The 26,741-nt window shown below is 42.0% G+C and overlaps 1 protein-coding gene across 1 annotated transcript in view; it reads left to right on the forward strand.

Annotated features, from left to right (window-relative positions):
• Positions 1 to 348: 348 nt before the first annotated feature.
• Positions 349 to 26,741, forward strand: part of LOC126412898 (E3 ubiquitin-protein ligase SH3RF1) — a 236,679-nt gene continuing 210,286 nt past the window's right edge. Inside the window, exons 1-6 of the mRNA XM_050082789.1 lie at positions 349 to 707; positions 1,034 to 1,590; positions 1,673 to 1,787; positions 4,991 to 5,074; positions 5,165 to 5,301; positions 22,026 to 22,493. Of these exons, the coding sequence (XP_049938746.1) occupies positions 1,130 to 1,590; positions 1,673 to 1,787; positions 4,991 to 5,074; positions 5,165 to 5,301; positions 22,026 to 22,493 (1,265 nt within the window). The 5' untranslated portion in view covers positions 349 to 707; positions 1,034 to 1,129. The remainder of the gene's footprint in view (positions 708 to 1,033; positions 1,591 to 1,672; positions 1,788 to 4,990; positions 5,075 to 5,164; positions 5,302 to 22,025; positions 22,494 to 26,741) is intronic.

Genomic DNA, 26,741 nt, shown 5'->3' on the forward strand with positions numbered 1-26,741 from the left:
CTTTCCAGAAAACTGCTTACAAATTACAGTTAGTTACAGCCGAATTAGATTTTGCGGCACATTTCACGTGTTCATATGAAATATACAAATTTATTACGGAAACTGGGAATAAATCACGTCTAGTTTTAACTAGGTCTTACCACATTTAACCGAACTAAATAAGAACATTTGGCTATGTGAAATAGAATCTTCAAAACTCTCGACGCTAAACATCTACAGTAGCCGACTCGGCACTCGCTATGCGCCGGATTTGAAAATTTGGCGATTTCTGCTTGTTCCCGCTAATGTATCAATGCGCAGCAGCTTGGCCTTAATAACATTGGAGAGTTTGTCTCAAATGATCCATAATATTTTGGTTTATTGGCGAATAGTTTACAGCTTTCACATTTTTCCATCTTTTTTAAATCGATCTTTGTTATAAGTTCGTACCTACCTTTCGGTTAACAACGCCCGAATTTACGTAGGAGTGGCAGCGATCTTGCATAACGGAGGTGGTCTACACCTGCTAGCGGAAAGCCGGAAATCCTAATGGTAGGAGAGGTGATTGATTCATCTAATCACAGGAGTCGGCATAACGAAAAGTGATGTGGTTGTGCGCTTCTGGACGGCGTATTAAAAAATGCTACGGTGAATTGACAGGGAAGAGTTCTCAACAACATGATGCTGTTCAAAAAAATGTTAAGCTCGACTTAGTAGCGACACTACAGGTTTGATATAAAAGTTGGAACATCGGTATTTTTGTTTTAAATCTGTCAGATTTTGCTTGTGTCGCATCATAATAGCGTACTTATAATTTGCATGAATGTCCTCCCATTCATTTACGTAATATTTGCAGTACAGGTTATAAGATAGTTTTAGGATTTGAATGTAAGTTATGGCAATAGTAAATACTTTCTGAAAACCATTTATAATTATTAGAGCAGCACTGTGCATGCTTATCTTGCAGAATGTTAGTTTATTACTGACTGATTTTGTTAACACCTCTTTCAAATTTTTGTAACTAACAGTAATTACCCCTTTGTTTCCTCCCTAGGTCGCCAGAAAGTATGATGTACATAGTGTATTTATTATTCATTAAATGTCAGAAGTAGTAGGAAGACTGTGCTGATCATTAATATCAAGAGTCACAATGGATGAATGGACTTTAAATGATTTGCTGGAATGCTCAGTGTGCTTAGAAAGATTGGATACAACAAGCAAAGTGTTACCATGTCAACACACTTTTTGCAAGAAATGTTTGGAAGAAATTCTAAATCGGCATAAAGAATTACGATGTCCAGAATGTCGTATATTAGTGGATGTTAAGATTGAAGATTTACCACCAAATGTGTTACTCATGAGAATTTTAGAAGGCATGCGAAATGCAGCACCAAAGAAAAGGAACACTGCTGCCATTAGGATGCAGGGAGGAAATTATCCTCAAACTCCAATACACCAGACACCCTCGGTGCAGTACCAGATGACATCACAGGCAACTACTATTACTACTACCGAAAATATTACTGTGTCTCATGCAATACCCAAACAGCAGTTGCTACCAAATTTGTCTTACGCAAAAGCTTTATACGATTATCGCTCACAGGAGAAAGGGTAAGCTGTAATGGATAATTTTGTGTCCCCATTTGTACAGAGTTTAATTATTTGTTATTATCTTCAACTTTTTATTGCACAGGGATCTGAATTTTAAAAAGGGTGATATAATAATACTACGAAAAAGAATTGATAGCAATTGGTACTTTGGTGAGAATGGTGGGTGTACCGGTGTTTTCCCATTAAGTTATGTTCAGGTAAGTGTATGTTGCAATTAAAAAACTTTCTCATCTTATTAAGAAAATGTTTGAAGCTGAAACTTCATTTGTTTGACGATTTGTAACCGACTGAACTGACTTTTGTACATTTATTAACTAGTCATATGTAAGAAAGTAAGCCTCTTCTGTCCTTTGAGTATATGGTGTTAGGGAGATATACAGCCAGTGAGTATAAAAGGTATGCATGCTGTGCTGTTCTGTCTACAGTTCACACATTCCTGATGATTTTGAGAAACAGTGTGGTTCTTGCTTAGGTAAGCTTTTGTACAGACCTGTTGTCAGCCTTATAGTGAAATTTATTACTCTCATAGCCTTACGTGCATTTTTCATTTGCACTATGTGGGCGTATGTGCGCACATGTTCTTGTTCTTAGGGTGTTCTGTGTGCGTTTATCTGCACTTCGTCTTTTAAAAGTTTTGCGGCCTTTGCTTATCTTAAAAAATGTAGTACGGATGCTAAAGATCCTGCTGTCATTCAGTGACACCACCACCACCACCACCACCACCACCACCACCATCATCATCATCATCCTCATCCTCATCATCATTATTTGTTTGTACTGAATGCACAATATAACATGGCATTTCTTGTGGTGGATACTCGCAGTGTAAGCTACCAATTGCTGCCTAGTACAGTGGCTGCTGTAGTGGGAGGAAGGGTGTGTCTCACTCTGTCTCAGTGGAATGTTAACAGAATTTTGAAAATTCGTTCTAACTTCATATGTAATGTCTTGAATGATATACAGAACACATCATTGATACAGGGAATTTTTCCAGGTAGATTAAAATATGCAAATTTTAAACCTCTTTATCAAAAATGTGACAAGAAAGACTTAATTAATGATTTTACTTTTGCATGGAGCCATGGTCATATAAAACTTTTTGAAAGATGTAACTGCCAGTACAACTGGTTTTATTCCACAAGCTAGATTTTGGCCTTAGGCCATTATCAACTGTTACAATTATTAAAAATCATTAGACTTGAGTAGAACCAAGTCATAGTCAAAACCTGTAACTTTGTTTATGTAAACAAATTTTGACAAAGGTTAATGCAAGAACATTTATGTAATAGGCTAATTAGCTGGCAGTTAGGATGGCTTCTGCACTTGATATGGTTGTGAATAAAATGACAAAATTACATGTTTTAAACTTTGCTACTCTGTGTCTAGGCAGCCACCCCTAGTGAAAACTTAAATAATTATTGTCACAATATTGTGACTGGTAATGGAAATATTTCTACACCCTATAAAGGAACAGTCGTGGAATTCAACAGCATTCACTATGGATAAAATTCACATTTTTCCAAAATATTAAAAAAAGTAATGTACTTGGGTAGTCTCACATTTAAGTAGGCGTAGAAACAATTTAGGATATTGCAGTTTGAGTTCAGGAAGGATTGCTGACTGAGAATGCTAGTTATACGTTCACTCACCAGACATTATGAGCCTTATGTAATAAAATATTGCCAGTTGTTATTTTTTTGTGATCTTTCCAAGGTATTTGGCTTTGTAGATCACAATACTCTCTTGGAAAAAACTCAAGTTTTATGGAATTTATGACTTTACATACAACTGGCTTGAGTGATACTGTAAAAAGCCGTGCTGAATAATAAAATAATGTTGGAAGGAGAAAAAAAATAATTGACTGAGAAGAAATCACAAAGGGAGTTCCACAGAATTCAATTTTAGGTCCACTCCTATCTTTGTACATGTGAATGACCTTCCACTTAACATTCTTCAAGTAGAATTTGTACTTTTTGCAAGTGATACTAGTGTTAGAATAAAGCCGTTAGAGAGGAAGTAACTTTTTCAAAGAATTATTAAGTGGTTCTCTGAAAATGGACACTCACTAAATTTTGATAAAACACATCATATTCAGTTCTGTACAAAAACAGACATAACTACAATTGATGTAGCACATGAACAGGAGTCTGTAAATATAGTAGATTGCTCCAAATTTTTGGGGTTACATATAGATGAAATTATGAACAGGAAGAACCGTATTACCAAACTGCTCAACAAGTTCAGCTACTTTTGCCTTTCATATAATTGCTAATCTAGGAGGGGGGGGGGGGGTATATCAACCTCCTGACACATTTGGCATAGTAACATCTCTAGGAATTATTGTCATGTGTGTAACTCATCACTTAGACAGAAAGGATTGATTGCACAAAAGTGAGCAGTAAGAATAATATATAGTGTCCACGTGCATCCGTCATGTAGGTTCCTTTTGAAGGCATTTTAACTGCACCTTCACAATATATATATTTGCTAAAGAACTTCATCAAAAATAATGCTTCGTGATTTGAGAAGAATAGTGATGTTTAAAAGTAAAACACCACAGAAAAAGACTTTTATTACCTGTTATGGAAGTTGTCAGTGGCCCAGAAAGGAATTGAATGTACAGCAACAAAAAATGGAGCATTTACACAACAACATAAAGTGACAGAAACAAAGCAAATTTTAAATGTAACATAAAACCACTTCATGTGTACACCTGCTCAAAAAAAAAAAAGGGGGGGGGGAGGGGTTTGAAATGTAGTCACATGAGTGAATTATTAGGGCTAAAAATATTGTTAATTAATGTTAACATTATCTTCATCTATAGATATCCTGCAAACTGAATTTTCCACATTTTGATAAAAGAATCATTCAAAAGATCTCTGTAACATGTAACTAACAGACCAATTTCCTAGCAGAGCAAGCACCACATAGGAGTAAATGTTGCATTCTTAATGCTGACTAAAATGGAACATTTCTATGATGATGTGTGCTGTATTGGTTCCTAGCTAAGGTTGGCACCAGGTGCAGAAATCTGTACTACTCTGAAGTCGTCAGACATTCATACATTCCTTCGCTCCCAGAAAAGTGCCAAGTTACATTTTGCATGAGTGCCAAGTTAAATTGTGCATGTAGTATTAAAGAGTTCACACCAGTAGCAAGCTACGGTTTATGCACTACGTGTGTGAATTATTTTATAGGTGAACTTTGAAGGTATCTCATTTTTTTCGTGAACTGTTGACTCTGTAAGAAGCATTCTAAATTGGTGGTGTTAGTGATTTCTTAGGATATTTAATGTGAGAAGAGTAGTTTGTGGTTTTGTAAAGAATAGTACATGTTGTAACTCTATGTTAGTTTTCTCATTTTCATTATAATTGTTTCTATATTACTTACTATTTTTCAGGTGATCACACCTCTGTGTTCAACGCAGCCACAGTGCAAAGCACTTTACGATTTTGATGAAGAGGGCTGTTTGTCTTTCATTAAGGTGTAGTAATTTGAGTTCGTGAAAATCATTGTTTATATATGTGTGTATATGATGTGGAACATTTTATTTCAGTTACTTATTTCTCAACAGGGTGAAATTATTACTGTTATACGCCGTGTTGACGAGAATTGGGCAGAGGGAAAACTTGGTGAAAGGATTGGAATCTTCCCTTTGGCTTTTGTAGATCTGAATCCAGTTGCACGTTCTCTAATGAAGCTGTCTACAAAGTATGTAAGATTTTTCATAAATTTTCAGATTGTCATCTTTGTGGTATGTTTAGCAATACAAGCTGTTTTGCTATAATTTAATTTTGAGATAAGTAGTTCACAAAACAGTGTTAATGGTATTTCAGGTTGGAATACCAACAATATGAGAAAAAGATAGATTGCTATTCACTGTAAAGATGACGTGTTGAGAAGCAGATAGAAAGACTTACACATTTAGCTTACGGCCAAAACCTTCTTCAGAAAAGAACACACACACACACACACACACACACACACACACACACACACACACAAAAATAAGAGCAAGCTTATCTCACACATGCATGATCGCTATATCTGGCACTCTGAGTTGTAGGAGTAGGGTGTCTGTTTCAAATGACTGAAGCTTCCTTTGAACTGTTCAGCAGCTGTATCACCTGAGTCATGGGATCTGTTAAATGAACCAGTTATTAATTAACTCTGGTTGTGAAGTATAGCCTCTATATGTACTAAGTCACAGGAACTATATATGTAGATTTCATTACAGGGTTAACTATTACGGACAGCAATAAACAGTCCACCACAATTGTATTTAATCTATTCTTTTGAACACCATTAGGTCCTTCATAAAAATTTTGGCTGTACTTCCCTCTGGCTTTAGCCAGCTTTCAGAAGCTGTAATGATTTGAGCTGCAGTGTTTTCTTTAAATGCTTGGAGCTCTTGTTCTTTCCTAACATAGCTATAACAATTTACAACTACAGCACTGATAATTGCTTAGGTCTACCCTTGTCCTATTTGTGCCTTGCACCCTTTTAGACTGAAACTCTTTCTGTAATTTGCTGAGACCCTGTCAAATGCCCAGTGCCCTCCACCCCCCACACAGCCCCTGCTACCTGTGTAGCTGATTCCTGTGTGTAATGAAGCCCTGACCTATTAAGTGGAACCCAAAAACACACCACCCTATGGCGCAAGTTGAGGGATCTGCAGTCTACTAAGTCACGAAACTGCGCGAGTCTCTTATTCAGACCCTCCACTCTGGTTTGTATCAAAGGTCTGCACTTGCTGCCTTTGGTGATGCTACAGATGGCAAGCTATGCCGTTATTGTGCAAACAAGACTGGCGGCACTCTTCAAGACTTCAGATAGCTGTCTAAAACCATATAGAATCTCTTCTGATCCAATGCTACACACATTGTTAGTACTGACTTGAACCACCACCTGCAGTTGGCTAAACTCCATGCAGTTCATGGCATCTGGAAGTACCCTTTCCACATCTGGGATGACCCCGTCCGGTATGCACATAGAGTGCATGCTGGACTTTACTTCCCTTCTTGGCAGCCATATCCGTTAGGGGTCTCATGCATCTCACATTGGAGCTCCCAACTGCCAATAATCCCTCCCTCTGTGACAGTCCAGATTTTACAGGCTGAGAGGCTTCCTCCGAAATAGGGCAAGTGATTGTATCTGGATCAGGATCTTTATCAGACATCATTGATAGTACCTGAAACCTGTTTGTCAGATGAACTGGGGAGGCCCTTCGATTGCCCCCCCCCCCCCTTCCTCTGAGCCCTTAGATTGTCCCCCCCCCCTCCTCACCCTCCTTGTGAAAATTAATCTCTTGCCTGCCACATCTTGGAACAGCCTCCCACTTGACCAAGGGTGAGGAGTCAGCCTCAGTGCAGGCTGTATCCAGGGCGATCACAGTAGTCTACTGATTGGAGAACTTGTGGAATGTTTTTGCTGTCCCTCGGATCCCCACTCCTAACCCCCCCCCCCCTCCTCACAGTGAAGCTGCTGTGAATGACAGTCACCAACTGAGCTTGGATCTTAACACAGCAAATACAGCCCCTACCTATACTAAGAGTGCAGAAATACAAGTATACACTAACATTTATTGAAATGAGAAATTGTGCCTGGTAAACACACATACATGCAAGAAATTTAAGAATTTAAACTAAAAAGCAACTAGAAAATCAAAATAAGTCGCCTCTTTTTAGAATCTGTATCAACTTGCAAACAAAATAGTGTGCTTTGACACGCTGCTGCAGTGGTGGAAGCTACTATTCAACTGAGTGGTGTAACAACTGTATCTGGATGGAAAGAAAATTTCTTAACTGCCACGAAAATAAAATTTGAAGATAAATGAAATAATTAGAAGTACTTGAACACAAGAACACTATACAGTGTATGAATGAATGACTTTGACACAACAAAAACAACAACAACCACAACCACTTGCATACACAAAGGAAGTAGTTCAGCCTCAGATTAGTTCTGATGGTTGCTAATTGCCTGTAACTGGTTTTGCATTGCTAGTTAGTGTTACGTAGGAACAACTGGAAGGAGTCAGCAGTGCTGCCCTGATTTCCGTAATTTTTTACTGTGTGTACATGTGGCAGTTTCAGACTGCTACTTGAACAGACCCACTGCTATCTTGTTACGTTACATGTGGTTTGTTAACTTTCTTGACATTTTGCAGGTTTATAATTTCTAATTATTATCTGGAAGTACTAGCTGTCCAAGAAGCTCTATCTTCACACAAAACAGAAACTAAGTTAATTTTGACATATCAACCAAGGCAACTGGTTTATTTGGAAAGTTTGTGCATAAATGACTAATTGTCAAAGAATAAGTCTTGAAATCATTATAGATACTCTGCATCATTATTAGACAGTAATCCAGAGGATCCATGCTTCAGGCTGTGTACTGTGTGTTGCTATAGTGTGGAATATAGGATTACAGTAATTGAATAATAACTGAATATACTGAACCCTCCTATTTTTTGTTTTTGTTTTGGTCTTCTACGGACCACACTATTTCAATCATACTTTTCTTTTTCTAAGCCTTTAATGTGATATTATCCCTTTTGTTTCCTATACTGCTCCAATCTTGTCTTTTCTTTTAAAACAAGGTACTCTCAGAGTTTATTGTTGAGTGGAATGGATTTCTGAATATCCTGCAGTGTTATCCCCACTTCTTATAAGTCATTTTCTATCTCAGTGATAGCAATGACAAATATCCCCATGTTCTGCATGTGTGTTGTTCTCAAAGAAACACATTTCACTAATTGCCATTCTGCAACCCTCCAACCCTGTTGGAACCTTACTGGCTCTAAGAGAGCATTTGGAGGGGTCTTAATGTTGATCCACATGTATGTTATTAGTTAGTGGTTTCCCCTCAGTACCACATTAAAATAAATAGCAGTGAGAGTGCGTATGACCTTGGGGATCACTGTTTGGACTGTTATTTATCCTCCTCCCCGTAGGTCGCTTGGTTGCCTTGAGATGGCTATCTTAAAGTGAGAATGCCCCCTCCCCCACCCGCCTTTCTCCAGCTTCGAGATGTCAGTGCACACCAACCCCTGTGGGGAAGTACCAAGGTGTGCAGTAGGGGCCATCTGATTGGCCAACTTCTTTCTGATTATGTTCTGTCCCCCCCTCAATGCTGGTCCTTTTGCTCACTTTAGTGCTGCCCATGGACATGTTCTGCTGCCGAATTTGCAATCTCTTTCCTCACTTGACTTCATTACAATGGTCGTTATACGATGATCCTTGTGACAGTGGCCACATTCCAGTGATCTGGTCACTTACTTGTCACCACCCGATGGATCAGTTGTCACATTGGACATGACCAGAAGAGCCCATTTGCAATTGTATACTTCCGCTATCACCTTTGTCCCATGTTTGTCATATTGCATTGACAGGGTTGTTGGATACATCTCCAGTCTGAACACCCACACTGCTGAAACTGCTATCTTCCTTAATTATCGCTAATTCATAACTTAACAAAAAAATTTTAAAAATCCCATAGTAGTTGGTGCCATGGTGGACCAAAGAATTTGCAACAGTTATTAGAGACTATTGAAGGCTCCTGCGACGTCTCAAGTGACATCCTTCTCAGATTGCCCTCATCACTTTTAAGTTGTTCCATGGAAAGGCTCACTACCTAATGAGACACAGTAAAAAAGAATACTGGGAACACTGTGTCCCCTTCTTGGGAACGTATGCCTCTTCATCCCAGGGGTGAAGTTCTGTAGTCTACTGGGCCACCAAAGCTCAACTGTTCTGGCTCCCTCCTTTGTAGTGGTACTTGGGCCAGTGTGTCAGTTTTTGCTGAACACATCGTGACCCACTTAGTAACAGTGCTGGCGTCCTCTTCTTAACTTGGATACCTTTTGAATGAAGATAACTGCTTCAGACTCTTGACTCATCTCGTGAACCCCCCCCCCCCCCTCCCTCCCCCGCCCTGCGGGTCCAGCAGTTAGAATAGGCCCTAGGTATCCCTGCCTGTTGTAAGAGGCAACTTAAAGGAGTCTCACACTTTTTGGCCCTATGAGATCAGGTCTCATTTTATGGTTTGACCTGCCACTTTCCAAATTCTATGGAAGTGTGGGTCATACGGGGAAGGACGCCTTACGTGATGCAGAGTTATCCATAGTGCCCTGCATGAGTTATCCATAGTGCCCTTAGACTCTATCTCCTGAACCTCTTATCATGGCTTTCCATCTCAACCTGCAATTCAGCTATTTGGGTGAGCACACTTTCTGGGGTATGTCATCTTCTTTTGTTGTCTCCTGTCCTCTTTCGCCCCCATGACAGTACAGGATTTCTCTGCGCCCAATATTCCAGCACGGTAGCCAGTCTGTTGTGGTGGGGCCATCATGTACCCATTTGGTGGTAGCCTCCTGACAACACAGGTATCGCATTGCTGATGCCTGAGCTGTAAACTCCCCATGTATGCCAAGGAGTAGATGCCTGTCTTCTTGGAGCATCCGGACTCCCAGCAACGGCCATCCTGCCAGTCGGCCTTTGCTGTGGCTTGGTGGCGTTCGTGGGGAGAGCCCCAGATGGGAGTGGGTGGCATCAGGGCGGATGACCCGCAATGAATCGGACTAAGTCATTTCTCGCTGGTGTTTGTATGGCGCCAGCAGTCTCTAAGAAGGGCAAGATCGAGTCAATGCTGACAGATATGACCCTAAATTGTTTCCCTCGCTTGCTACACCATGGGAGGAATGTAGGGTTACAGAAAGAAGAGAGCCATATTCGCTTTGGTATTTAGTCTGTAGCAGAATGGACAGAGTCTTCTTTCTACCTATGAAGTCTCAATTTTTGTTGAACATCTTGAGGATAAGTTTGAAGAAGTGACAGCACTGTCCAAGATGAGAAGCAGTGCAGTCTTGATTCAGACAACATCGTCAGCCCAAAGCAGAGCGTTACTCACTTGTGACCGGCTGGGTGATATTCCTGTTTCTGTCACTCCCCAAAAAAGCCTCATCATGGTTCAGGTGATTATTTTCCATTGCGACTTCCTCTTACAGTCTGACGACAAGCTCTGCGCCAATCTACAACAGAGAGGGGTTCATTTCGTCTGGCGTGTTTATAGGGGACCCAAAGGCAATAGCTTTTGTATGTCCATCCTTTTAGCAGGACGACAACTGGGTTGCTACCGGTGCCTTCATATTGGCTGTTGAGGGTGATTCATTACCTGAAAAGGTCAAGGTGATGGTTTACCGCTGTGATGTTAAACCATACGTCTCTCCTCCTATGCGGTGATTTAAGTGCTGGAAATTCGAGCACGTGTCTTCCTGCTGCACTTCCAGCGCCACATGTCGAGACTGCGGTCGTCCACTGCATCCAGATACTGCATTGGCACCTTCTCCCACTTGTACCAACTCTGAAGAGCAGCTCTCCCCTTGCTTGCCAGACTGTACAGTACTCCAAAAGGAACGGAAAATCGTGGAGTAGAAGACCCTGGATCTGTTGACTTACACAGAAGCTAAACGTAAATTTGAATGATTACACCCCATTTGGTTGACATCCACATATGCTGCAGCTACATTATCCTCGCCGTCACAAGTACCAGTCATACCACACTCAGTGCCACGAACAGTGGGCCCTCTGGGCCTCCAGAATACATCCGCTCCCTTGATGGTAGGGGGAAGATCTCCTTCCATAGCTCCCAAAATACCTACTTCAGGACCGAGGCCCCCTCCTCCCCTCCCCCCAAACGCAGGTGACCCCCCTCCCCCCCCCCTCCCCAGCCGGAGAAGCAACAGCCTCCTCCAGCTTCTGTCGTGTGGAAGGGGTCCCTGGGAACCCTCTCTCCCAAGGTTTGCACTAATGCTACGGCGGACACTTGCCAGTGGCTAAAGGAGCCGAAAGTTGCTGGACAAAGAGCTTCATGGTCTTCCTTCGTGCCTGTAACTACTTTGGAGAAGTCCTCCCAGCAAGCCCCTAAAGAGAAGCGAGAGGGCAAGCAAACAAAGTAGTCTGCTAAGAAAAAGGACCCTCTGGTGGCCCGGACACCACCACTTCCTACCAATTCAGCACCTGTGGATGAGGTGGAGATCTCAGCGTCCCCTGAGGACCTGGCTTTCACTGATGCCTCATTCACAATAGGAATGGATACAAATACTCAGTCGGTGGCAGCAGGTGATCGTGAGGCGTAACCTGCCTCCTTGCATGCTTCATGCCTTCCCAGCCTCACGATAACGTCATCCTCCAGTGGAATTGATGTGGTTTTTTCCACCAACAGGCTGAAATATGGCAACTGTTAAGCTTTACACCTGCTTTCTGCATTGTCCTCCAGGAAACCTACTTCCTGGCAAAGTGGACCCCTGTCCTCTGCATCTATGGAGGATATTACAAGAAACATAGCGACTATAATCAAGCAGCAGGTGGAGTTTGTTTCTATGTCCTGAACTCAGTATACAGTGAACCTGTGCCCCTTCAAACCCCTCTTGAAGCTGTGGCTGTCAGGATAAGGACGACACAGGAAATAACTATGTGCAACCTATATCTTCCTCCAGATGGTGCAGTATCCCTGAACGCATTGGCTGCCCTGATTCATCAACTCCCTAAACCTTTCCTACTTTTTGGAGATTTTAATGCCCATAACCCATTGTGGGGTGGCACCGTGCTTACTGGCCGAGGTAGAGATGTCGAAACTTTACTGTCTTAACTTGACCTGTGCCTCTTAAATACTGGGGCCCCCACACATTTCAGTGTGGCCCATGGCACTTACGCGGTCATACATTTATCCCTCTCCAGCCCAGGACTTATCCCATCTGTCCACTGGAGAGCCCATGATGACTTGTGTGGTAGTGATCACTTTCCCATCTTTCTGTCACTCCCCCAGTACCATTCCTCCCGGACGTCTACCAGGATGGACTTTAAAAAGGCAGACTGGGAAGCTTTCATCTCTGCTGTCACTGTCGAATCTCCCCTACATGGTACCACTGATGTGGTAGTTGAGCGGGTCATTTCTGCAGCGGAAAACATGATCCCTTGTTCTTTAGTGTGTCCCTGGTGAAAGTCAGTACCTTGGTGGTCGCTGGGGCCATTAAAGAGAGTCGGCAGGCTCTACAGCGACATAAGTGGCATCCTTCCCTAGTGCACCTAATAGCTTTTAAACAGCTCCGTGCCTGCGTTCGCCAGCTTATAAAAAGACGGAAACAGGAATATTGGGAGACGTACGTCTCGACCATTGGGTGCCATATGTCACCTTCCCAAGTCTGCATGAAGATCAGACGTGTTTGTGGGTACCCTGACAGGTGTAACTGGCATTAACATCAGTGGTATGTTATATGCCGACACAAACACAATTGCCAAGCTCTTTGCTGAGCACTATGCTCGTGCCTCCGTGTCGGAGAGTTACCCCCCAGCATTTCGCACCCTCAAATGGCAGATGGAAAGGAAAGCCCTCTGATTCGATGAATGTCAATGTGAACCCTATAATGCTCCATTTACAGAGTGGGAGCTCCTCAGTGTCCTTGCACATTGCCCCGACACAGATCTTGGGCCAGATTGAATCCACAGTCAGATGATAAAACATCTCTCATCTGACTACAAGCGACATTTCCTAGTCATCTTCAACCGGATCTGGTGCGATGGCATCTTTCCATCGCAAATGCGAGAGCGCGCCATCATTCCAGTGCTCAAACCTGGCAAATACCCACTTGATATGGATAGCTATTGGCCCATCAGCCTCACCAACATTCTTTGTGAGCGGTTAGAACGTATGGTAAGTTGGCAGTTGTGTTGGGTCCTGAAGTCACGTGGCCTACTGGCTCCATGCCAGGTCGGTTTCAGCTAGGGTCACCCTACCACTGATAATCTAGTTTCCCTCGAGTCTGCCATCCGAACAGCCTTTTCCAGATGCCAACACCTGGTTGCCAGCTTTTTTGATTTACAAAAAGCTTACGACATGAATCGGCGATGTCATATCCTTGCCACATTATATGAGTGGGACCTCTTGGGGCCTGCTCCTGATTTTTATCCAAAATTTCCTATTGCTCCATACTTTCTGTGTCCAAGTTGGTGCCTCCCATGGTAACCCCCCCCCCTCCCCCCCCTCCCCTCCCCTCCCCAATATCCAGGAAAATGTGGTCCCGCAAGGCTCTGTATTAGTGTATATCTATTTTTAGTGGGCATTAACAGTCTAGCAGCAGCTGTCGGGCCGTCTGTCTCACCTTCTGTGTATGCAGACAACTTCTGCATTTCGTACTGCTCCTCCAGTACTGGTGTTGCTGAGTGGCACCTACAAGGAGCCATCCACAAGGTTTAGACGTAGGCTCTAGCCCACAACTTCCAGTTTTCAGCTACAAAGTTGTGTGTCGCGCAGTTTTGTCAGCATCGTACCGTTCATCTGGATCCAGAACTTTACCTTAATGACGATCTACTCACTATAGTGGAGACACATCAATTCTTAGGGCTGGTTTTATACAGCCAATTGACGTGGCTTCCTCATCTTCGTCAGCTGAAGTGGACGTGCTGGCAGCACTTCAATGCCCTCAACTGCCTGAGCAACACCAACTAGGGTGCAGATCTCTCTACACTGGCGCAGCAGCTCTACAGAGCCCGTGTTCAATCCCGCCTTGACTATGGGAGTCTGGTTTCTGGTTTAGTGGAGCCCTCAGCATTGCGTTTACTCGAGCCAGTGCACCACTGTGGCATTCAACTGGCAACGGGAGCTTTTAACGAGTCCAGTGACCAGCATCCTGGTGGAGGCCGGAGTCCCTCCATTGAAAGTTAGGGGTGCACAACTGCTCGCCAGCATTCGTAGTTCTCCTGAGCATCTGAATTACCGTCTCCTTTTCCCACCTATCGTGGTTTCTTCTCTTGCATCGGAGGATCAGGTCAGGGCTTACGAATGAGGTTCACTTCCGGTCTCTTCTGTCTGAAGTGGAGTCCTTGTCTTTGCCACCTATACTCAGGGTCCAATCACTACACCTCTATGGTGTACACCTAGACTGTGGCTTCGCCTGGACCTTTCACTTGGCGCAGAGGACTTAGTTCACCCTGCGGCTCTCCACTGTCACCTCATCTCTATTCTTGACTTGTAATGAGGCCATGAAGTGGTTCACACCGATGGCTTGATGGCTGATGGTCATGTCGGCTTTGCGTATGTCCATGGAGAACATATTGAACAGCACTTTCTTTGCCTGATGGCTGCAGTGTTTTCACTACAGAGCTGGTGGCTATGTCTCGTGCTCTTGAGCACATCCGTTCATGCCCTGGGGAGTCGTTTCTTCTGTGTACCGACTCCTTGAGCAGCCTGCAAACTATTGACCAGTGCTACCCTCATCAACATTGGGTAGTGACCATCCAGGAGTCCATCTATGCCCTGGAACGGTCCAGTCATTCCGTGTTGTGTGTGTGTGTGTGTGTGTGTGTGTGTGTGTGTGTGTGTGTGTGTGTGTGTGTGTGGACCCCAGGCCAAGTTGAAATTCCAGGAAATGAACTTGCCGAGAGGCTACATGGAAACAGCTTCTGGAGATTGGCATCCCCATAACTGACCTGCAATCATTATTACACCACAAGGTTTTTCAGCTTTGGGAGACGGAATGGCATAATCTCAGTACCCACTCAAACTGCGTGCCACTAAGGTGACTACGAATGTGTGGAAGACCTCCATGCAGGCCTCTCGCAGGGACTCTGTGGTTCTCCGCCAGCTCCACATTGTCCATACGTGGCTGACACATGGCTACCTGCTCCATTGTGAGGACCTACCTTGGTGTCACTATGGCTCACATATGACTGTTGTCCACATCTTGCTGGACTGCCCACTTTTAGCCCGTTTGCGACGGACTTTTAACCTTCTCAGCACCCTACCTTCGGTGTTGGGCGACAATGCCTCAACAGCAGATTTAGTTTTACATTTTATTTATGAGGGTTGGTCTTATCGTACTATCTAATGGTGGGCATTTATCCTTCTCTCCGAGGCCACCATCCTCCCTCCATTTTAACTCTGTCACACTTTTTTTGCATTTGTTTGTCTTGGTGGTTGTCTCTTTCTGAAATGTGTTCATCTCGCCTTGTTTTTTGGGGTATACCTTTTAATGTGTTGCAGAGTCATCCTCTTTTATTATTGTGATCGGCCAGCCCAGACCATCTGCTCTATGGTTTTAATACCTTCTTCTACTTTTCCTTGTGGTGTATTTATTTCCCCTTTTTTGTTTGTTCCATTCATTTTCTTTTTAGGTGTGGGTTCCTTATTCCTTTTCCCCCTTTTACTTTTCCAGACATACTTTGGGTGTTTCTGTATCTTGAGTGTTGCTTGCTTCAGGAAAAATGGACTGATGACCCCGTAGTTTGGTCCCTTTACACCCCGAACCAACCAACCAATCATCTCGTGACATTGCCCCAGGCCTTGATATGATTTATAGTCAGATCGTCCAACATCTAATACAGCTCAGAGACTCCATCAACTCAGTCATCTGTTGTATTTGCCCAGAAGGTATTTTTTCCTTTGGAATGGACAGGTAGTGTCATCATTGCAGTCTTTAAACCAGCCAATGTCCATCAACAGCTGCTGACCGATTATTCTCGCCAACGTACTCTATGGACTGTTTGAAGGAATTGTAGGCGGATGATTATGATGGGTTCTCAAATCGTGCTGCTTTTTGCCTCTCCCTATCAGTGTGGTTTCCAGGAGGGTCGATTGACAACAGGCCATGTCGTTTCAACATTGTGACAGGTCTTTTCCGAATACTAACTTCTCATTGAGGATTTTTTTTTACAACATAATTTGTATGACACTGCTTAGTGCCATCATATTTTACTTACTTCTGTGGCTGCCAGGGATTTTGAGGCCACCTACTAGTTTTTATTCACCAGTTTTTATCCTACCAATCATTTCAGATGAAGGTTCAAGAAAACAGCATCCCTCAAGGCACTGATGAGAGTCACAGTCTTCCCCATTGTCATCAAGGGGCTAGTGACCTGCATCAGACAAGTAGTTCCTCTGTGCTGTGGGTTGGCTATTTTTGCATTTGGTATATCTCCCAATTTATGCCATCTGAAGAGCCTCCACTTGAACACTTTACCATGGCTTCCAGTTGTCTCCTGATAAAACTGGAGTTACGCTTTTCTATCATTCCACAGTTCATGCTGGTCAATAACTCTACTTGGGTACTCCCACTACTTGGATGTTGAGCAGGCCACATTTTTGGGACTACTCTGATAATAATTTAATATGGCTGTCTCATATTTGTCAACAAAGACTAAATGCATGTGAAAGCTTAACACACGTTGCTTCCTCACCCACATCTTTAGGGGAGCAAATCATGCTACTCTACTCTGTCTTTACTGGGCCTTTGTCTTTCCCCATTTGGACTGTGGTTGCCAGCTTTATGGGTCGACGGCATCTCTGGCTTTGGATTATTTGACCGAGTACATCATCTTGGAGTAAGACTGTCCACTGATGCCTTCCAGGTGAATTTCGTAGACAGTCTCCTTGCTGAAGCTGGCATCAATATTGCTTTCAGCACATTGATTTTACCATTCTTGTGTACTATCATTAAGTATGTCAAATTTCTGGATGACATAATTAACTCCATCTGGACTACCACTGAACAAGAGACTGATGACCTCGCTGTTTAGTCTCTTAAACCCCAACCAACCAACTAATCTGCTTCTACGAACCACATTTTCTTTATTTTTCTTTTTGGGAAGGTAATGGGAGGATCAAAGTGCCAAACCTCATAGGATTCTCAAAATCAGTGTGGCCATAGGAAACAATCCTCCTCGTACTAATCTCATCTCTCATCTCATCTTTTTTATGAGTGTGCAGAGTTTGTAGTTCTCTGATCTTTTGAGTGCATTATTTGCTTGATTAGACATTATAGGATTGTCCTCAAGACATGTTGTTCCCTTATTTCTGATTTCTCAACCAGAATTTTTTCTGTTCATAACAAAGCACCATGTGGCGTTTACAGCCTCCTGTCATATTACAGTGCAGCAATGTTATATCTTGGCATTAATGGATATGGATGTCTACGGTTGACACTTTCAGTTAGTTTATATATCATATCCATTTTCCTTATCAGTGATGCAAATTGGACTGTATTGCATTGCATTGAAAAATAGTAACAATAACAGTGGCTATAATAATAATAATAATAATAGTGGTCAGGGAATAAGAAATATGACAGGCATGACATCTTTTTAGGACTTATCATGGTGTTGATAAGAAATAATTTAGTAAAACCAAAATTAAGCATTTTTGTCTCAGTTGTTACTGTAATTCTATATACATAAATAGAGAAATAAAAGTCCTGGAGATAACAACTCATAATATATGCAAGTCTTTAAATGTTGCTAAACTTTTGGCACAATACACACACACACACACACACACACACACGCACTGCAGGAGTACATTGTGCCAGCACTGCTGTGTAAACCCTGTTGTGGGTGGAGAGGACAAGGGGAGAAAAGAGGTAGTGTGAGAGAGGGTGGGTTGCAGTGAAAGGTAGCTGATAGCTGGGAAGGAGAGACAGCAAGTAGATGGTGTAGGAGTGTGTCGCCATTGATGCTTGTCCTGGCGTAGGCAGGCAGAGTTTGTGCAGCACACAGTGACATGGAGAAGTTGAATTGAAAGGGGGGGGGGGGGGGAGAAGAACATAGAGCAGAGGAAAATGGAGATTGTGGAGAGGAAGCTGAGGGCATGAGGATGGGATTTGGAGGTGGCTGTGAGACAGCGGTTGGTGAAGATTAAAGCCACGAGGATTGCTGGATCAAAGCATGTTTTTTTGTAAGGACAACTCCAATCCACCTAATGCAGAGAAGCTGGTATTGCAGGAAAGTATCCATGTGGCACAGATTGTGAAGCAGGCATTGTTCTCTCATGATGTGCTTAGCAGCGTGTTCTACTGTTGGATGGTTAATTCTGATCTTGAACACATGTGACAGTCGCCCTTCAGTTAGATGGACAGTGGATTGGTTCACATAAGAATCTGTGCACCTGTTGGCAGCAGAACTGGTATATACTATGTCTTTCACACTGGTCCTGCTTAGACTAATAGGATGAGATTTACCTGTGTGGCAAGACAGGAAGAGGATGTGGTGAGTTGGTGCATAGGACAGCACTAGATCCTTTGACAGAGGTATGGCTCAATTGGCTCTGAGCACTATGGAACTCAACTGCTGAGGTCATTAGTCCCCTGACAGAGGTATGGCCCATGTGGCAAGGGGTCAGAAGTAGGTATGGAAAGAGGAGGGACTCCTCTTTCAGGATTTGGGTTGGTGGCAGAACATCACTACTGGGGAACTGGGAAGGGTTGTGAGTAGGATGTTCCTTAATTCTGCATGTGATAATACACAGTCATACCTCTTCCAAAGGGTGTGTTTATGTTGTTCTAGTCTGGGAAATAACTGGGTAATGAAGAGGGTACCCTTTTGCAGGTGGTTCAAGGAAGTGGTTGAAGGTATATGTGGTTATGGCATTGGAGAAATGATTACAGACTAGATTTATGGGGCTATGCTGGTGAAAGCTGAAGTATGATCCTGAGTGTATTGGACAAGGGATTTTTTTCCCCTGCAAATGCTCTGTCCACAAGTACCCACACTGTATGGGAAAGACTTTTACTGTGGATGGGATGTTATGTACCAGAATATAGGCTCTGTTTGTGCTTACGCTCTGTTTGTGCTTAGTGCACTTGATAGGGATAGAGGTTTTATGGAGCCATCAGAGAGGTGGAGGCCAACATCTGAATACCAAGCACACAGAATTTGTGTTGTTTCGACATTTACCTTTTAACATTTTATCTTGCGACTAACCATTCTGTATCATGACGCCACATTTTTCTGCCATTTTGTCACCTGAAGGTGTTTGTGTGGAATAAAACTGGTTGTGGCTTAAATGCACTTAAACTAACTGCTGTGATGGTTTTCTTAACGTTCAGATTGTATATGTGCACCCAGAAAATGAGTGGTGATAATTATTTGAAGTTGCTATTTAATGGAACTTTATTTCTCTCATGCCACACTACTATTCTTGTACACTGATTCATTTCTGAAAGGTGTTTGACTTGCATTAAAATTAAAAAGATTCATCCAATTTCACAAGACTGTATCTTCTACATAAATGAAGATAGGAACTTGAGGTAAATTTTAATTTGCACTTTGGACCTAAAAATTTCTCTTGCTCCCATTTGTAAGTTGCCAGTTCATGTGGCTACCAGTAGCAGTCTCCTTGGTGTAGCTTGCTCACTCACTCATTCATTGAACAGCGTGTGATGAATTGCGATGGCGATAATAGAGCAACAAATGCATTTTGCATTCTCTGTTCCCAGACATGCAGTTCAGGTATAACTGTGTGACATTACTTTTGTTGAGAGTACAGCACTCCACCCACTACTGTTAAAAGGACATACGTACCTTCATTGCACCATTGGCTTCCAAGGTTGCCTGATCTCACAGTATGTGATTTCTTTTTTTTCCAATTTGTGAAAGTACCCTGTATGTGCCTTCCCTTCCAACAACTTTTGGTAAAAAACAATGCCACTTAGCAAGATCAATGAATGTAGTAACTTGAAAATTGCTGACAAAACTAAGGAATGAGTTTGATTATTGTGAGGATATTCAGCTTGTGTTTGGTGCAATGCATGTGGAAGAATTCTGAAAGATGAATGAAAACTATGATCCTAAACTTAATATAAAAATTTCCCCAAGGTTGTACGTCCATGTAGGTAAAAGGTATAAAACTGATGGTCCTTTTGAAAAGAAAAGGGTTGCAGTCCCAGTTTTATGTTGAAATTTGCCTCAAATTTCTATCTTCATTCATGGAGAAGATATAGTCTTGTTAAATTGGCTGAATGTTTTTGAAACACCCTGCATATTAAGGTATTTTATTAATTATTTCTATAAAACTGTACATGTTTACGCTCTGTAGCTATGCGTCAATAACTGGAATAACTCAATCTGTGTTACTGCTTTAGTGTGGTGATCTAAATTGACTGAAATCTCATATGACCATTTCTGTAAACAAAAGGAAAAAAATTGCTTTTCTTTTATAGTACTCTTTCATTATGGCCATTGAAGCTCTCATTCATGAAGCACACCTTCAATGGCAAAGACTCCAATATGCATAAATCAGTGGGCAAAGACAGTGGTCTCGCATGCGTGTGTGTGTGTGTGTGTGTGTGTGTGTGTGTGTGTGTGTGTGTGTTGTGCCTATCTGCAACTCAGCATCTCTGTTATACAGTGAGTAGCAACTGCTGTTTTCATAAAATGAGGCATCCCTTTTTCAGTTAACTACTCAGATTCATTTACTCAGACAGTTGATACTCTTTATTGTATGTATTAATAGTCATCAAATGTAATAACTCAATTAAAACTGTCATTTGGAAATACAAAATACAATTTGTTAACCAAGTCAATGTTGTCTGTATCTTTTGTGGTTACCACAGTTTATAATCGGTTAGTGGTGACAGCACCCTTTGTTCTGGCATTTGCTTCTTACTTGTTACTGTGACTGAAGACCTTTCTGGCATGTGGTGTATGAATTTCTACGGCCTGTGGACCCCTCTATTGATAAAATTCACTCTGCATGTCACAGTTTGGTGTTTGGCAAAGGGTACTTCTGGTACAGTTACCTTTTATTCCCTTTCCTGTTCCAACTGTGACTGATGCATGAGAAGAATGACTTTGTCTTCACAGTCTCATTTCTCTTGTTTTACACTCGTGCTTATTTCACAAGACAGTTCAATTGTGCCATTTAAATGTGCACCAGTAATTCTAAGAAAGATGCAAGAATGTGAAGACGATAAATAATATATAAAAATTCGTCTGCAAGGTCCTTAGAATCTTACATGAAAGGCACAGTTGATGACAGTATCGTGCCCAGTGCAGTTTTAGCTTACTGTTTGGTGCCTTCTGCTAAATATATATTTCAGTTCAGACCAGTTACACTGATGGTAATGCATTAGTTAGCCAGTTTCTGTGTTTTCCACAAAACACCTCACGTAAGTGGCTCCATCAGTTTTCCTTTTCCTGTCTGCAACCAGAGCTTGTTTTTCTTCTGTAAAGAAGTATTGGTGGGATGTTAATCTCTACGATCATCCCATGTTTCCATCTACACTTTCCAATTTCATTAGTTTACAAAGTGTAATGGACAGTGTACAAGGAAAGAGAAAAAAAGAAAGCATTGGGTTTTTGTTTACTATGCTTTATGTTGTCATAAGATATCAAATATGATTTCCTGTATATAATTTTGCTACTTTAATTCTGGCTGTACAGACAGTGACTGTTGCATTGCCTTGTTCAGACTGCTGGAAATCTTAATTTCATAGTGTGTAGAGAATATAAAATTTCATTGTTCTTACAAAATTTTCCATATTCACTGTTGTGTTGATATTAACATCTCTTTCAGCTGTTGCTTCATGAGAAAGCGTCTTCAGATTTTTCAAACTTTGTTTGGTGTAGTCACATGACAGATTGTTTTGAACGATTACTGCACTTCAGTTCACAGCCTGGGCCTTCACGGGTAGCACCACCAACACCGACTTCGGAGGACACTGCGCCACTCATTCCGACAGACCACACTCGCAGTGTCGGAGCTGTGCCAGTTCCCACTTGCCGTTCACCTGCTGCCGCTGCAACTGGGCCGCCGCCTCATGTTCACACCCGCAGTCGAGCTGCAGTAGCATCCGATTCGAGCTCCACACAGTCTTCGCCGTCATCTGCCACTACTCCCAATACTTCATCGGGAAGCACGTCGTCGGGTTCAGGATCTGGAACAGAACCCTCATCACCAGCATCTCCACCTCTGGCACGACCTCCACCTGATCCAACGTTGCCTTCACCACCACAAGCATTAGGATCTGGTACAGCTGCACCACCACCTAGACCGACGCCGTCTGTGCAGCAGCGAGATAAAAGGCATAGCTTTAGCGCTGTTCATACAGGACACCATCATCAAACATCCCATAGGTGAGTGCAATACCTGCTCTAATTTTGAAAAGAGGGAGAGAGAGATTGTTTCACATTTGAAGATCATAATAATGGCTCCTCGCCACAAAAAAGCTGAAATGGCAGAAATTAATATTAGTTTTTGCAGAATAGGAAGTAAATTACTTTGTTCAATAGAAGAAAATCAAATTGGAATTGATGTGACATCTGTACAATTCAGTACAGCTTATGTGAAAGAATTTTTGTTGCTTCACTTCTGGTAGCATTCTACTGTACAGCAGTGAAATTGTGAAGTGCACAAAGAGATGCGTAGGTCATTCGTTCATTCATACAATGAAGGCTTTCATGACCCGATGTTTCAGCTGCCGAGAATTCTTCTGGGTTGTATGGCTGTGGTCCATGGAACTCTTTTATCCCTGTCGTTTTTATCTCTGCTATCATGTGAAATCCAGACCACGCCCACTTTCCACAGTATTTAGGCCGTTCTTCGACGTCTGACTCATCAGTCGGCAAGACTCGGCACAACCACGAGCACCTCCAAAGATGTCCAACATAGCTTTGGATGAAACGTCGGAGATAGAAGAGTTCCGTGGACCACAGCAGTACAACCCGGAAGAATTATCGGCAGCATTCCTTCATTGGCGAAACATTAGGAGACTAGCAAGCCACATTTAGCTTTTAAGCATGAGTCCACTTCGTGAAAATGTCATCACTGAATCTGATTCAGAAAAGGGCTTTTAGGTTTGGACTGCATAGGAAATGTTGTGTGTAGAGATCCTGCATACTAAACAAACAATCAAACAACTTGTAGTAATGAGTTTTATTATAACAAGACAAGCACAAATACTCAACTTTGATAGATGTATTGCAAGCAAAGGGCAACATACAAAATAATTAGTCTTCTTCAGAATAGACAAAAACAAGTCTGTGCTACATAGAGATTACTAATGATAGAGGGTACGATGTATTGGCTAACGAACTGGCTAACATTGAAGCTGCCATCAAAGTGGGCTGCCACCATTCAGAAACCACCACCAGTACAACGCCTGAACTGTGCTATGTGACATTGTAGAGTTCATTGGCACAGCAAAAGGAATCTTGCTATAAGAGTCTACCACAATCGACAAATGAATGTTCCAAAAAGGACCTGCAAAGTCTAAGTGCACACATTGCCATGGTGATTGCAACTTACGCCAAGCAGAGAATTTTTGTTGTGGAATGGACTGATTTTCTGCACATGCGAGACACTGTGATGTCATCTGTTCTATTTGGGTGTCCATACCCTACCAAGTACAGTGTCAATGCGCTATCTCTTTCGTACGAACAATCCCCCAGTGTCCATGGTGAAGTAACTGCATCGCTTCTTTTTGCAAAGATTTGGGGATCAACACACATGACTGTCCACTGTCATTTTGAACAAGAATCACACCTTGCTTTATAGCGAGGCTTTGCCGATGTACAAAGTATCAGCGCACTACAGAGTTCATTATGATGTGCAATGAGCGAGGCCAAGATGTGCGAATGTACTTTAGCAAAATGTTCAAATCTCAATCACCTTCTGTGGCCTGTGCAATTTTCCTACTCAGAATCATGAGCATTGATGTGACAACAAGTTGCAGCAGAAGCGTCAAAGTCTGTATCAGGGCCAATCGGAAGATGTGGAAGTGTGTGTGTGTGTGTGTGTGTGTGTGTGTGTGTGTGTGTGTGTGTGTGTGTATTTTCGATGAACGCCCTGTTGGCCAAGACCAAAAGCTCACTTGCTGACTTTTCTGTTCTTCTCTTGGGCCTGTGTAAGTAGTAACTATCCTTTTCATAATATTAAATATTTAATTAAATTATTACAAAATGTAGTAAAAGTGGCAATTTTTTCCATTATTACAATGCTAGAAGGAAAAATTTTCATTGATATTTACAGATATTAATTTTGGCTTTGAAAGAAATGGATTGGGATCTGTCAAACATTTGATTACTTACTTAGGGAGTAAAATATCTAACAGGTAGAAAAATTGATTTTTAGAAACACAGTAAAAATCTTCCTTTTTACAATGTTTATTATGTAAAAAAGTTTAAATTAAAAACCCATTCATTGTGGTCCATGTTAAGAAATCCTTTATGAAGGTGGGTGTATTTTCCTCTTAAGTTTTTATTTAGAAAATTATGTGTATAACATACTGTGATTAAGTATTTCTCACTGTGGTGTTTGGTCAGCTGTAAATTGGCAGTTCATGATCTGAATAGTGCAAAGGTGCTTTCAGTCTGCATGTTATTTTGATTTCCACATTGCTTTACTTAGTGCAGAGGTTCCCAAACTGGGGGACGCGCCATCCTGGGGGGGCGTGTCCCCCTGGGGGGGCGTGATGATGTTGCAAGGGGGGCGCGGGTGAAGTTAGCGGTATAAACCTAATATTTCTTTTTAATATCGATATTTTAATAAAAATGAATGTGCAGGTATTAATCATAGATTATGGTGCTAATTGCAATCGTTTGGCGTCCCACTTCCCGCAATCCTATCTCTATAACCTATCCTAGAACATACAGATTTTGGAGATCACATTTAGAATGTCACACACAGAAACTCTCAAAATTATGAAGGCGATATGTGTTAATTCTGATATATCAGATTTGTAAACAACTTACTTCTGACAATTGGAAAACAGAAAAGTCGGGTATTAACTATTCCATACATTTGTACATATGAATTAACGTAATCATGTTATAACTTTTAGCCGTAGTAGGCTATGTTCATCAGAGTAATAATCACTTATACTGTGTAATTGCAAAAATGCCGTTTTATTACCCTGTCAACCCGGGGATCCACATGTGATGCGATTACAATGACTTTAATAGACTGTATACGCTTCAAATGAACTGGCGGGTTCGTAATTTGGACGCCAGGGTTATGCCCTTTGTCACCAGAAAAATGTGCATGACGTGAATGCGAAACTAGTACAAGTGTTCGTTCTGAGCTGAGTACTTCACGCCGTTCTGTGAACATTGTCATGACTGCTAACAATGAAACATAACCCAGCTAGGTAGACAATGAAGTCCATTAGTGAGGCTATTTTTTTTTTTTCAAACAGTCAGTACTACAGCTCTTTGATTCGGATTACGTATCTGACAAAACAGTTCTTTTTATTCTGCCTTTTTGAAATACGGCATAATTTCGTTTGAAATTAGTGTACGTTCTTTGCTGTGACAATGGCTTCTTTTGGTACGAGTACAGAGACAACTGCTTGGCACTGTGCACAGTTGCCAGCAATGTATGAGGTGTATCCATGACATTACTTAGTTACTGTGAAATTTGACAACGAGTTCATTGATGTTATCTCAAAACTTATAACGTTTCGTTTATAAGTAACGAAAGATAGGGGCGCGAAAACGATTTTCGCATAAAACCCCAGGCTGCACTGCTCAGAACAGCACTGCAGATCAGGTAGCAAATTCTTAGGGTGCCTGTGGGCTGTTTCCGCCCTAATCCGGGAAAAGCCCGTTTCTCCCAGCAAGAGTCCTGCTTGGCCACCAGGTCGCAGACAGACAGTGCACTGACTACCTGCGCTGCGGCTGGGCTTCCCCGTTCTTCACCCCACTCCTCACAGGCAGTCATCTGAGATGCCGACAGACAACAGTAGCTTTCCTTTATTTCAATTGGTTGCTTGCAGTTGTTGACACATCTGATGTATTGGATTTTGCTCAAATTGCGTTGAATCTTTCACAGTTGTGCCTCAGTAAAATCAGTGTTAGTGCAAAATTATACTGTTAACTTCTAGTTTTCTTTTTACTTCACCGTGAGTGTCGTGAAAAAACGTAAATATAATCATGATTATATCAAGTACGGTTTTGCTTCTATACAAAAAAATTGTGTTGACCGAGCTGCAATGTGTTATTTGGTATGAGGTGTTGAGCAATGATTCCATGAGACCTTCTCAGCTGGAATGCCATTTGTGGGCAAAGCATGTTGCATTGAAAGAGAAACCGAAGGAATTTTTTGCTGCAAAATGTGATAATTTGAAACGAATGAAGTTGGACACCGCTGGACCCTTCGCTCAGACATCAGAAAAGATACTGGAAGCCTCGTATGAGTTATAGCTACTTATTTCAAGGACCAAAAAAAGTCATATTATTGGAAGTCAAACCCTGTTTGAAAGCTGCTGATATTGTTCTTGGGTCAGAAAGTAAATAAAAACTTTTACAAATACCGCTTTCTGACAATACTGTGAAACGTTGGATTGATGATATGGCCGAAGACATACAAAATCAATTAGTTACGCC

This window comes from Schistocerca serialis, chromosome 7 (assembly GCF_023864345.2).
Source record: "Schistocerca serialis cubense isolate TAMUIC-IGC-003099 chromosome 7, iqSchSeri2.2, whole genome shotgun sequence".
Classification (NCBI taxonomy): domain Eukaryota; kingdom Metazoa; phylum Arthropoda; class Insecta; order Orthoptera; family Acrididae; genus Schistocerca; species Schistocerca serialis.